The 13,975-nt window shown below is 41.7% G+C and overlaps 1 protein-coding gene across 3 annotated transcripts in view; it reads left to right on the top strand.

The window, feature by feature from the left end:
• ATP9B (ATPase phospholipid transporting 9B (putative)) overlaps window positions 1–13,975 on the top strand; it is a 409,962-nt gene that overhangs the window by 361,582 nt on the left and 34,405 nt on the right. For all 3 annotated transcript variants that reach the window (XM_068237042.1, XM_068237043.1, XM_068237044.1), the window contains exons 17-20: window positions 1,168–1,260; window positions 4,400–4,483; window positions 10,951–11,121; window positions 11,276–11,374. In XM_068237042.1, coding sequence (XP_068093143.1) covers window positions 1,168–1,260; window positions 4,400–4,483; window positions 10,951–11,121; window positions 11,276–11,374 — 447 coding nt within the window. The remainder of the gene's footprint in view (window positions 1–1,167; window positions 1,261–4,399; window positions 4,484–10,950; window positions 11,122–11,275; window positions 11,375–13,975) is intronic.

Raw genomic sequence — 13,975 nt, 5'->3', positions numbered from 1 at the left:
ATACCAGCTATACTGGGGCAACTATACTAGCTATACTGGGGGCAACTAAACTAGCTATACTGGGGGCAACTATACTAGCTTCACTGGGTGCAGCTATACTAGCTATACTGGGGGCAACTATACTGGGGGCAGCTATACTAGCTATACTGGGGGCAACTATACTGGGGGCAGCTATACTAGCTATACTGGGGGCAACTATACCAGCTATACTGGGGGCAACTATACCAGCTATACTGGGCGCAACTATACCAGCTATACTGGGGGCAACTATACCAGCTATACTGGGGGCAACTATACCAGCTATACTGGGGGCAACTATACCAGCTATACTGGGGGCAACTATACCAGCTATACTGGGGGCAACTATACTAGCTATACTGGGGGCAACTAAACTAGCTATACTGGGGGCAACTATATTAGCTTCACTGGGGCAGCTATACTGGGGGAAACTACTAGCTATACTGGGGCAACTATACTAGCTAATACTTTAAATTACAGTTAGCTCCGCCCTCACCCGGCCATGGCCACGCCCATTTTTGCCACGGAGCAAGCCGCAGGTTGTGGCCACGCCCATTTTTTAGGGGGGGGTCTTTTAATACCCAGCACTGGGTGCCAAATGCCCTAGGTACGCCACTGCCTCTGTGTCCTTCTTGTTATTTTCTTTGTCCCCCTGGTCACTGCACCCCCCCCCCCAAAAAAAAAATTGCAGACAAGAAGCTTGTTGGGAGCTTGAGAACTGAAGGGGCATTCTTTTCAGGTCAGGGACTTCTTTAGAATGTCCTCTCAGACATTAAGAACGCCCCTTCCCCATCTCTATGTGCCCTGCACTGCCTCTCCCCGCCCCTTCTCCGCTTCTCCTCGATGCTTCCCATTCCTCTCTGTGCTCTGCAATGAGAAGCATACAGTGGAGATGCAGCATTTTTTTAACTAAACCAGCTGCCAAAAGGCTGCAGGAGTGGCAAGGGGCGATGGTAAGTGGCACTACCTGATCCGGCTCACTCGGATCAGATAGTATTTTTTCTTTAAATTATGCTTTAATTGCAGAGAATAAAGCATCCTAGTAATCTATTTGCAAACAGCTAACCCATCATAAAGTCCTGTATATTCTCTATCTGCATCAATCAGTTGTATTTACTGTTTTTTGCAATGGGTATTGTGTTTTTTCAGGAGGAGTCCTCAGGAGAAATTACATTCTATATGAAAGGTGCTGATGTTGCCATGGCCAGTATTGTACAGTATAATGATTGGCTAGAGGAGGAGGTAAGCTTTCCCAAGGTTTTATTTAAATACTTCAGATGCACCATAATTGTTCAACTTTTCTTACAACTAGAAATGTGTAACACAGATTCATTAACCGATAATCTATGTAAGAATACTAGAATTGCATATAACTCTAACGTAAATTATCCATTATATGTATATACTGCTACAGTAGGTGCTTTGCTATTTTTAGCACATAGATTCTGAAGAACATGACAACCACAGTGGGGCCTGATTTTCAAAGAATGAGAAATAAAAAAAAATTAGCCCGTAAACCTGGACTGAACTTTTGCAAATTGCCTATTGATATTTAGGTAGCAAACTGCTTGACAATAGTAATATTGGCATATGCTGCTCCCCTTTTGTAAGGTATTCTTCAAAAATGTGCTTCAATAGATGTCCAAAAATACAAGATCATCTTCATTACTTTGATTGTTCTTCTTTGAAAGATATTAAAATAGCTGCACAAATGAGCTTTAGTGTCCTAGTGGTAATGCCTAACACTTATTTCAATGGAGATAAGCCGACTATTGAACCTAGCACTGCTTTGGTGCAGTTCTGAGCATAATGATTGTTTCAGATGACTTGTGAGATGTGTCTTCTGTGTGAGTACAGGCTAGGCAGAAGGTAACCATACAGCTGATCAGGCACTCTCCATGCCACCCCATAAGGGGACTTTACACAAGTGCTGAGCTGCTTGTTTTTGTAGCAACTTATGGTGCCATGTGTCTAGTATCCATACAAAGGAATGGAGGTTAGCAAATGGGAAGCAAAGCTTGTATTGAAATGCCAGAACAGTGATCTCCATCAAAATCAAGCAGATCATCACATGTATGGTATATGAACTTTTAGACTGTAAATATTACATAGAGGCTGGCATTTATTTTTCCATGTGGTCTTCAGAGGCCCCACAGGTTGGCAGCTACCCCGCCAGTGGATCCAGCACTTGCATAGCACCCTCGATAAGAAAAAATCCTTGAGCCGCCCGTCTCTGTCACTCTCAGACTTTGTGTTTCAATGTTCTTTTTATCATGAGCTGCGTTTGTATGTTATATTAAATACACTGATATTATCACCCATTTCCTCTTGCATGTTGGAACGTTGGTGTATCTCCTAGCTACACCTCTGCACATGTAGAAAGTGGCAACATACACAATCTGGACAGTGAGCACATATTCCCATACAGCCTGTCCTCAGATCCTGGTACTGCATGTTGCTGTGTTCACAGCTTGTTTGCAGGCTTTGTTAGCCTGTAATCATCTTAATCTAACCCACTGTCCTGACAATATAATAACAGAGTGATCACCATGCATATGTTGATGATTGTATTGGCAATATGAATCAATATATGCTTCAGGCTAGTTTCACTTAATCAGAGACATGATTAAATTAAACTCCCTGAAGACTGAACAAAATGTCATAAAAATTACTTTTGGCGATAATGATACATAATTAATTGTAGAGAAAAAAAAATACTTGGCTTAATTTATTTAACAATATAAGGTCAAATCAATATGCTTCTTTCACCAGTGACATTTATTAAGCTTATGTATTTAGCAGACAATTGATAGATGTTATTTGCAATAGTTGCTTTGGTCCGGCTGGTTTTATTATGCAGCATTTCATACATTCATGAATTTTATAAGAACTATAACTTCAATGCATTTTATCTAGTACTAATCATATGTATTTGTTAAAGGTTTTCCTGCCTGTAAGTCTTTATAAAAAAGATTTAAATTAATTCCTTATTTACTTCAGTTCCCTCCATAGTTTAACAAGGAATCCTTGACTCTTTTCAAAAGCCTACGGCTTTGTCTTATGGCAATTAGCTGACTAAAGGAGGCAATCTTTCAATGCACTTTTTATGATCAAATTATACAGAAAAATGCGCAGTGTGTGGCAAAAATCGATGGAAAATGGTTCTTTGGTTCATGGAACAGAAAATGAAATCTATCCCAAAGTTGGATTTTATGATCATATCTGAAGAGAGAAAATGCCCTAACTGACCCATCTGTGGAAACAATCGATAATTACCTTCTGATCAGTTAGGATTGTAAATAGGGCATCAAAAGATCTCTAATGGGCACTAACGTATCCATACAAAGTATATTCACTCAATCAACTCTTCTACTACATAGATTTGGTAAGATTGTACAATCAAGATTGTATCATTAAAGGGCACTAAAGATACAATTTGATGAACGATCATTTATAAACTATTCTTTGTATGAATGATTGGAAAATTAATTTTTTTTTTTTGACCACTAATGGACAAAAATCTCCTAACCAATCCGATTAAATTGATACGATTTTTGTTTCGATTTCATTAATCTGATCAGATAGGTGAGGAGATTTTTACCCATTAGTAGTACCAAACAATCATTCATAAATGATCAGATGGGCAAATTGTATCTTTAGTGGCCACCTTTAGAGACACTAGACTGTCAAAACTATCATCCATGCTCATTTCAGGCAAAAATCGCTAGGATGGATTAGTTAGGCATGTTGCTTTGTTTTCCCCTTCAGCAGGAGACCTGCCTCCCCTGCCCTTCACGCTCCCCCTCTCTATAGGACAGGACACACTGCTTGGAGCGCTCTGGGTTTCTGGAGACCCTTTCATCTAAGAGTGTCACAAATGAGGATTTCAGATGACAAAGCCTGTATGAACTTTAATTTCATCCACAAAGATACTCCATTATATTGCCCCATATGATGAAATTACTTAATTAAGGGAACACTCTACTGAGAAATATAAAAAAATATGGATCTATCAATAACCTTTTAGAAATTATTTTTTGGTAGCCATTAGGCTGGTCCATTGGGTTAAATACTATTGGAGTCACTGAACTGGAATATGCAATATGCAGATTATGTTTATAGAAATTGTTAAAAAAAAGTGTATCTGCCTTCAAAAAGAATGATGTAAATATTTGAATAGTGTTTGTCAATTATTAACAATGTACAAAGTGCACAACGAAAAATAAAATTGAAATCCTTTTCCTTTATATAAAAAAAAAAAAAAAAAGCATAAAGCATCAAGCAGGATGTCTGTAAAATCAAATGTGCTATAAAATGCAAAAGAGATAATGTTTCAGTTGCTTTGTAGTTATGCTTTTTGTTGTTGATATGTTTTGTCTAGTGTGGAAACATGGCAAGAGAAGGGCTGCGTACTTTGGTAGTGGCCAAAAAATCATTATCTGAAGAACAATATCAAGATTTTGAGGTAGGAAACATGCTTATTCTTTTACTTGCATGCAACAGTCATTGAGTAATATATTGAATCATGGTCTTTGTGGCAACAATGGTATGATAAAACTGTGCTGGGGGAATGTGGAGGCTGCCATTGCTGGAATGCTATTTGCCTCCTGTTATGCTGATCTTTTGTTTCCAGCAGGTGGGATTGCATACCTGCAATAATCCTACACCACTGAAGTATAAGTGAAATGACAGAAATCCCTTCTAACTTCTTGTGTGCCAGTGAGTCCGAATGTAATAATGGATGATATGAAGTATTTCCCGGAAACAAGTAGTACTGGAATACATACACTTAGTCAAACATGCTGTCAATCCTGGGCACTTACAGATCATTTCTCCAGTATTCATCAACAAGATATTTCCAATACCTCAGCTCACTTATCTCTAGCTAAGAGCATTACGTAAAGAGGAACTGCAGTGAAAATAAAATCATGTATACAATTGCTTATTATTTACAATATCCATTTATAGATTGTTTAGTCAGTATTTGCCCATTGTAAAATATTTCCTCTCCCTGATTTCACTTCTGTATCACTGGTGGTGACATCTTTAGTTTTGCCAGGTGATCTGTGCGAAATATTCATTACTGGGATTTCTATGCACAGAGGGAGATACTGCTTGCTTGGCAGATGAAGAAAGCTGTTATTTTCCTCAATGCAATGAGATTCACAGACAGCGAACTGTCTGGACCTTGCGAGGGGTTTCACCACAATATCAGCCACACAGACCCCCTGATGATCAATTTGTGAAAAGGTAAATATTTTTCATGGGAAAGTGGGAATGAAGTTCAATCCTTGGTTATAGTTCCTCTTTAAACATAAACCAAAGCTGTATGCGTTAAACACAAAAAGAAACTGGGAATACCATACTCCCCTATGGCAAAACCCCTTGCTCCCAGAGCTCTACTCCCTCTCCAACTCCTCAATATGGGCAGACAAGGGCATTCTATACCTGGGGCAAGTAATCCATAACACAACAATACCCCCATTCTCAATTTTACAAAGCCATTTCCTACTTCCCCCTCTTTTTCAATTCTTATACCTTCAGCTCAAACACGCTTTAAAAGCACAATTTCCCTCTGGTCTTCCTACCACCGGGATATTACTAATTATGGAATTCCTAAAGGATGGTCCTATGAAACACCATATTGGAATGCTATACTCTCTACTGCTGGAGCATCGGTCTGCCCCAGTATTGGAGCGTTCTCTCAAAAAATGGGCTCAGGCTGGAATTCAGATAGATGAAGAGGAATGGGAGGACTGCCTATTAACCTCTAAACTAGTATCCCCCTGCATCAGAGAGAGACTAACTCAACTTTATACTCTACATCAAAGCTACCTCACCCCAGCCCGAATCGCCAAATTCTCTACAACTAATCCTCCCAACTGTCCCAAATGCTCAAGTCTTAACCCCCCATTCCTCCATCTTATTTGGTCCTGCCCGCCAATTGCAGACTTCTGGAAACAGGTAGTAGATTTCCTACACGATGTCATGGGCTCACCCGCTTCTCTAGACATTAAACTCTGTATCCTCAATTTAGTGGATGAAGATGTTCCTAAATTTGATAAAGTTTTCCTGATAGAACCACTTTTTATAGCAAAACAATGTATTACATATAGATGGCTATCCCCCACTCTTCCAACTCTCACTATCTGGAAGACGAAAGTGAGAAACAGTCTCCCATACAAGAAACTTGTATATGCACATAGATGCTGCCCCACCAAGTTTAATAAAGTATGGGACAGATGGATTAATATCCTTTAAAATGTATATGTAGTCCCACCTGATGATAGATGACTTGGATGTTTCTTTTCCGTTTAATAGAAACCTGATGATTTATCACTAATACTCACACATTTATACTGTTTATACTGTTAATTTGCTTCATTCCTACAATCTGATTTGTGTATGCTGATCTCTCTGTACACATTACCAAAAGTACTTAACCTGTAAACATGCCTTTTATGCGAAATAAAACTTTTAATTGATGAAAAAAAAAAAACACTAAAAGAAAGAAAGGGGAAAAAAAAGCATTTGGCACCATTTGAGTTGGCTGCCATTTCCGTTTTTCCCATTTTCCAATTCTTTTTTGTTCTTCTCCTCGTTGCATAAAGTAAGTAAAACATATTGAGGGGAAATGCTGTCCAAATACTTGTTTTATAGCTGAATATAAATTGTTACATGACCTTGGCAAAATTCAGCATAGCTTCCTTCATTGAGGATCAGTCGTTTGACTACCATGTCTTCCTTTTCATTGATTGTTGTCTTTTGCACCCAGCCCTGATCAAAAAGTAACATAAAAACAAACTATAAGAAGCTATCACGCCCATGGTCATAACAAGATGTGTCAGTATTGACTAGTGAACCACAGCTTCAGAATTTAATGAAAATAAATAATAATCATGGGCTAATGGATTTTAGCTTGGGTAATTTAAAATCTTAGACATCACATTTCTGTGACTTGTGTTAAACATTAAAGTGTACCAGAGACGATATCACATAAAAGTTTTATACATACCTGGGGCTTCCTCCAGCCCCATGCGCATGGAGTGTTCCCACGCCACCGGCCTCAGCCCTCCTGTATCACCGGTACAGAGTCCCTTAACTTCGGCCGGTCACGACCAGTCTGCACAAGAGAAGTTCACCCTCTACGTATCTCTCTGGCAGCCGTATCTCTGGCGGAGAGATGCGTAGAGGGCGCACTTCTCTTGTGCAGACGGGACCCGGTACTGGAGCCGTAGAAGGCTGAGGATGGCGGCGTGGGAGCGATCTGTGCGCATGGGGCTGGAGGAAGCCCCCAGGTATGTATAAAACTTTTATGTGATATCGTCTCTAGTTTCCTTTAAAGCAGCAAACAGGTCAAATTTACATATTATGTGGTGCAGTTAGCAGTATAGCAGACCCTTTCTTTCACCTGAAAGGGAACAACCTTTAACCTCCTGGGCGTTTCAATTCTCCCTTAATTTCTGTCCAAAAAAGTCTATGGAATTTTCCAATGAATTTTTTTTTTAATATTTCAGGCCTGTAACTTACCAAATCATTAGCAAACAAGGTTCTAGTGCTTATCCTAAGCATAATAAAATAATAAAACATGAAAATCATGGCAAAAAAAACCATTTAATAGTAACAATACGTAAACAAAACATCTTAATTCAGATCAAGCAGCAGTTGCAGCACAAAAAGTATTGAAACATCAATACACTTCCTGAGTATAAAATATTTTAAAGCAAGGGACAGCACAAAGTCCTACATCACATTCAGGGCAGTAAAAGCGCGTCTCCTTGCGCACCTTTTTTCCATTCGGCCCCCTCTTAGAGCAGCACACCACGCACATGCGGGTAGGTGTTGCTTTGCGCTCAGTGGGTGGCACATGCTCTACAAAATGACGTCCTGTTAGTCGCACTGGATTTACGACATAGGAGGCCTGACGTCCTGGTCTATTCGCCTCAGATTGTGGTTGCTGATGTTGTAAGCATATTTCCTCACAAACCTTCAAAATGTAGTCAAAGTGAGGAAGAGGCCTGTCATTTTGTTTCTTGTAGAGGACATAAGAATTCCAAAGACACTGCTCCACCAGATGTCTAAAGATTTTCTTGTAATATTTGCGCTGCTGTTTGCGCACAACGGGGTAGAATGTTATGCACTGGTCAGCACGGTCCACCCCACCCATTGTCTGATTATAATCCAGAATGACCTGGGGTTTCTGGATTGTCTTCCCAGCACGATTCTTGGCTGCAGCAGTGTCAGTGTTATGGACTGTTGACAAAACGGAAACATCTTTTTTGTCCTTCCAGCGGAGGGCCATCAGTTTACCCTTCTGCCAAGCTGTGATTTCCCCTGGCTTCAGCTTCTGAGCTGAAAAGGCTGATGGCAGATTGCGACGGTTAGGCCGGACAGTGCCATATGAATCAGTCTTGTGTCTGATGAGGTGTTCATATAGTTCAGGGGAGGTGTAGTAATTATCTGTGGTCAGGCAATATCCCTGACCAAGAAGCGGTGAAATGAGGGAGAGGACAGAGGCAGATGCAAGGCCAAACTGGCTGTAGCTGGGGTCAAATTGTGTGCCTTTACCAGTGTATATAATGGCATTCCAAATATATCCGGAATTAGATTCGCACAATACAAACGATTTTATCCCAAATCTGGCACGCTTGGAAGAGATATACTGTTTCCAGGCAAGTCTCCCCTTATACGCCATTAGGCTTTCATCTACGCTAACGTCTCTTTCTGGAACATACACGGACTGAAATTTGCGTATGACCATTTGAAATAGGTCGTAGATCTTCCACAGTTTGGGGGCAGGATGGGTGGCCTCATCAAAGGTCTCATTATTCATGAAATGCATGTTTTTCATGATGAGGCTAAATCTGTTTTCTGACATGACAGTCGCAAAAAAAGGTGTAGCAATCAGTCGGTTGGTGCTCCAATATGATGTCTGGTGGGGTTTCCCCACAACCCCTTGGAGGATGAGGATGGCCAGGAATAGCCATATATCATCCTGGGTGACTGGTTCCCACCTTTTTCCCCTAGCAAACCTCCTGAATGGACCAGGCTGCTGTTCCGCATAGCGGTTGGTCTCCTCCACTATAATTTGGATTATGGCCTTGTCCAAAAAAAGTTTCAAATAGGCCAGGGGGTTAGGATCACAGGGAACTTTTTGGCCGGGTTCGCCTGTAAATGGGAATCGCGGGGGGGGGGGCAGGATTATTCTGGGTAGGGTCTTTAGCGATCCATGTGCGGATGCTCTCAACCTCTTCGGTGAAGTCATCGCTGTCAGACTCTGAGTCAGATGATGACATGTTCGCCACATAGCTGTCACTTGAGTCTGAGAATAACAGCTGCTCATCCTCGCTGTCATCAAACTCCTGCATCAGGGTTCGCGGGGAGAGGCGTCTACGGGAGCTGGAAGCCATTACAGGGCAGGCGGCAGAAAAAACGTAGTCGTTATTCGGAGCAAGGGTCAATCCAGGTGGCAATCAAAGCGTCGTCGTTATCCAAAAGCAAGGGTCAAATCCTGGCGGCAATCAAAGCGTTGTCGTTATCAAAAAGCAAGGGTCAAATCCAGGCGGCAGTCGATAGAATAGTCGATAGTCCAAGCAAGGGTCAAAACCAGAAAAATCAGCAGAAATATCAGTGCAAGTGTCACCAGCAAAATCCAAACCGCAAATGGTGTTTTTTTTTTTCCTTTGTGTCATTTTATTTATACTGTTTCAAACTTGTTATTTTTTTACTGTGTATTGGATTGGATACATGTGTATTCAATCCAATACAAATTCAAATTTACCGCCGCGCCCCCTAGCGTCGACTTCACGTGCGACGTCATTGCGTGTGGCTAAAGGAGACGCGGAAGGAGAGGCGGAAGGAGACGCGAAAGGAGGAGGGACCGGAGGGGACCAGAGGATGGGATCGGTGGCCCAGAGGACGGGATCGGTGGCCCAGAGGATGTGATCGGAAGGCCCAGAGGACAGGATCGGAGGGCACAAGAGGGTGGAGGGACGCGGAAAGAGATGCGGAAAGAGATGCGAACCGGAGGGGACCAGAGGACGGGATCGGAGGGCGGGATCTGAAGGCTCGTCCTGACCAGAAGGCATCAGAGACACTGGGGACCGTCCGGAGAAAGGGGACTGCACACCCTGTACCAGGGCAACCCATGGTAAAGTGCTGGGAAACTTTTTTTTTTTACCCCGACACTGTATCGGGATTATCTAAATGGGCATCTTTTTTCACCCCGATACAGTGTCGGGATTATCTGCCAGAAGGTTAAAGGGAACCTGAAGCGAGTAAAATTATTTAAAATAAACACATGACGTAGCTGCAAATGAATACTACATACTAACCTCACCGTCAGTTCCTCTCAGAAGCTCACCATTTTCTTCTTACAGTTCTTCTTCTTCTTCCTACCAGTACTGACAATATTTTGTCAGAACTGAAATAGGCCAGTTGCTGTCAGTTAAATATCAGCAGCTGTCAGTTACAACTGAAAGTACAAGGTAATGTCTATGTTTCCCTATGGCTCAAGTGGGTGATATTACAGTTTAACAGTGTGCTGACCAGGAAGTTGTTATGGGGTAATGGCCATTTTTAAAATGGAGGACGGAGAATTCCATTGCTCACAGTGGACAAATGGGACGCAGGAGAGGGGAAGGAGATTGAGAAGTAGACTACACCAGAAGTAAGTATGACTTGTGTATGGTTATTTTGACTTTTTCCAGTTCAGGTTCTCTTTAATATTTTCAGTACAGTTTCTTTCCAGTGAAAGTCAGTTGTTGAACCAAGCAATTGCTTATTGTCTTTTGTAAACTTGCGGTGGTAGAAAAACATTACATTTAGTGCTTTACTAGCATTGGGGATATTTTGCCTTCATTGATATGTAATTTTCGAATGACTCAGAAATTTGAGTAAAATTGTATCTTGTGTAATGTCTTCTTACATCAGAATCGATACAATCAAGCCAAGCTAAGTATACATGACAGAACCTTAAAGGTGGCAGCTGTAGTAGAGAGCCTGGAGAGGGAAATGGAACTGCTTTGCCTCACTGGAGTGGAAGATCAGCTGCAGGCAGATGTCAGGCCTACTCTGGAAATGCTGAGAAATGCTGGAATTAAGGTAAGTGCATTGAAGATGTGTGTCAAGATTGTTTCACAACTGTTGTGATGTTTGAAACTATTATAAGGCCTTATGCTAGGACATTGCATGTATACAGTAGTCTGTGTGTATATATTTGTATATATCATATAAGTATTTTTTATCTTTGTGGTAGATTTGGATGCTAACTGGTGATAAGCTAGAGACTGCAACCTGTATAGCAAAAAGCTCTCATCTGGTATCAAGGAGCCAAGACATTCACATTTTTAGACCGGTAAGTCCTGGAATGCTTGTGCCTGACAACATTTATCTTTCAGTACAGTGTTTTGAACCTTTATTAACTGCATCTGGACCACACTAATTAAAATCTATGCCCTATGGCCTGTTATTTTGCCATGGCAGGGTTTTTAATTAGCCCGCCGTGCACTCCCACCACTACCGCCAGTCGTGCCGCCCTCCTACTCCCCCTGCTATCAGTATGACTGCAATGATTTCATTGGCTCCTGACCCCGTGATCACTGTGAACCAATCTCATTGGCTCACATTGATCACAGGTTCAGGAGCCATTGAAATCGTTTCCTGACGGGCTTACAGAGCTCTGCTGTCACAGTGGCGGCAGAGCAAGTGAGCTTCAGCGACAGGAGAGCGGCGCGATCGGCAGTAGCAGCAGGACCATGCGGCTTGACATCGGTAGGCCCTATTTTTTGTACCAGCGGGCTCTTAGTCAGAAATTCAGCGTGATCTCGGAGGGCAGTTATTCTGCCCGGATACAGATGATGCGTTACGCGTCGATTCTATGCGACCTCCTATTCGCGCTTCCGGTGATGGTCGCGTGAGTGATTGGCCCAGCCGAGCACCAGTAGGCGATGATGTGACAGGCGGACCTAGGCCCGCCCTTCGCCATTTACATCCAGGAAATATAAACCTGGCTGACGCTGAGTGCCGGCGTGGTTGAGCCTTAGAAGAAGCACCGCCGTGCGAAACGTCTGTCAGGCTGCCCGTATCACACCCAGCACCCACTGCCATTCAAGCACCTATGGTAGGACTGTATTGTTCTTCATGTTGAATTGTTTGCTGTATGCATTCTAAGATATTTTTGAGCACAGGTCCACAATAAATGTGCAATTTTTCTATGCAGTGCCGGATGTTTCTCAATCTTCCTTGTGACCATGATATACTGCAGCAATATGCCATCCTGAGCACGCATATGACACATAGGTGCCTTCTGAGTCATTCCCAATACATCCAAAAGGGCAACTTCCCCAAGTAGTGCCGACTGTGTTCTTTTACTCCTTTTCTACGTGGTTCATCAAGAATCTAACATGTATAGCCACCCTCGTGCCACGGTCAAGGATCTGGAGTGCTGGTTCACCTTGGCCTAATGCATTGTTCTCCTCTTTACCCCACCTGCCAAAAGCAGCTGCATCATAAGACGGCATCATCCCTCCTCCCTCTCCATAGCAACAGAATGTGTCATAAAGCTGTATCCTAGTGCCAAGTCGTTAGTACACTCAGCCCCAATCTATCGCCGCCCAGGGGATCAAGTCCCGATCCCTGTGGGAAATAATATTGGTGCATGTGTACGTACATTTAGAGTGACCCTGTAGTGAAAGGGATAATGGGGTTGACATTTTTATTTCCTTTTAAACAATGTCATAGCTTGGCTATCGTGATGATCTTTTTGATTTCAGTAGTGTTTGAATCTGACACCTCAAAAAAGCAGAAAGCTAGTGTGGTCAGACAGTAGTCAGAACATCTTGTTGGTATGTAGACGGGAGGAGGGAGGGGTGAGTGGACACCCCAAAAAAGAGTAGCACAGAGACAACGGGAGCCCCAATGGTATGTCAAGCTGAAGTCAAATAGTGATGTGATGAACGGTAGTGCTGACAAAGGGAGGTTGCAGAAGGGGCAAGTTGGCATGCTCGTTCTGGGCTTACAGCATTAGAAGCATGCTACAGGGCTACTTTAATCATAAATATCAACCCCCCCTCCCCATGCATCATCCTGCATTATGGAAGTCGTGGTGAGTGGCAGCTCGGCCACACATACCTTGCTCTGTGAGAAGTTGTTACTACCACATCTTTTGGTTGTACCAATAAATAAATGCTTTGTGCATAGTCAGAACAATGCCATTTCTCTTTTCATTGATCCCCGTGTTGCCTGTGTCGATTTTCAGAGACACCGCTCACAGAATTAATAAATGACAGATAATTAAGCACATAAAATATATGAGAATATGTTAAGTACTCCGTAGAATATTTTAAATAATAATTATTTTTTTAGGGCATTGCTGAGGAGGCATCCATTTCCCATGCACTTTTAATTATAAAATGTTTTTATATCCCCAAATAAAAATGGTAAAGTTGTTAAAGACTTCTTTGGCATCCGCCGATAAGACATATGTCTGTGTCTCATCTAAATGAAGCACTTTTCCGACAGAAATAATTATTAGAATATAATTTACATGTAAATGCAGTTTGTTGTGAAACATCAGAATAGCAGATTAGGCCCTGCAGTCTCTTATTTGCAATTAAATTATTAATGCTTCTGATAAAACTTCAGATCAATTTTTGTTGACCTTTTCGTAAAGTAACATCACAAATTAAGTTTCTTGAGGAAAATCTATTTACTTTGAGGTTTTTCTATAGCTTGTAATAAGAGAGACTACAATTATGTTAGCTTGCTGTGCTGCATCTTTGAAATTAATTCAGAACTCTAGTCATTTCTCAGTGGTTTTCTAGTAAATAGTGGCTATAAGGATGTAAGCTAATCATCTGCTGTTCTCAGTGTTGATGATTACTGCAGAGAATATTTCTTTATTTTTATGTATTGCTGGTAATAGAGAAATAACTGTACAGGGAAACTGATAACCTGT

The sequence above is a fragment of the Hyperolius riggenbachi genome, chromosome 5 (assembly GCF_040937935.1).
Source record: "Hyperolius riggenbachi isolate aHypRig1 chromosome 5, aHypRig1.pri, whole genome shotgun sequence".
Classification (NCBI taxonomy): domain Eukaryota; kingdom Metazoa; phylum Chordata; class Amphibia; order Anura; family Hyperoliidae; genus Hyperolius; species Hyperolius riggenbachi.
Note: the sequence above shows the minus strand (reverse complement) of the source record. Positions and strands in the feature narration are given on the sequence as shown.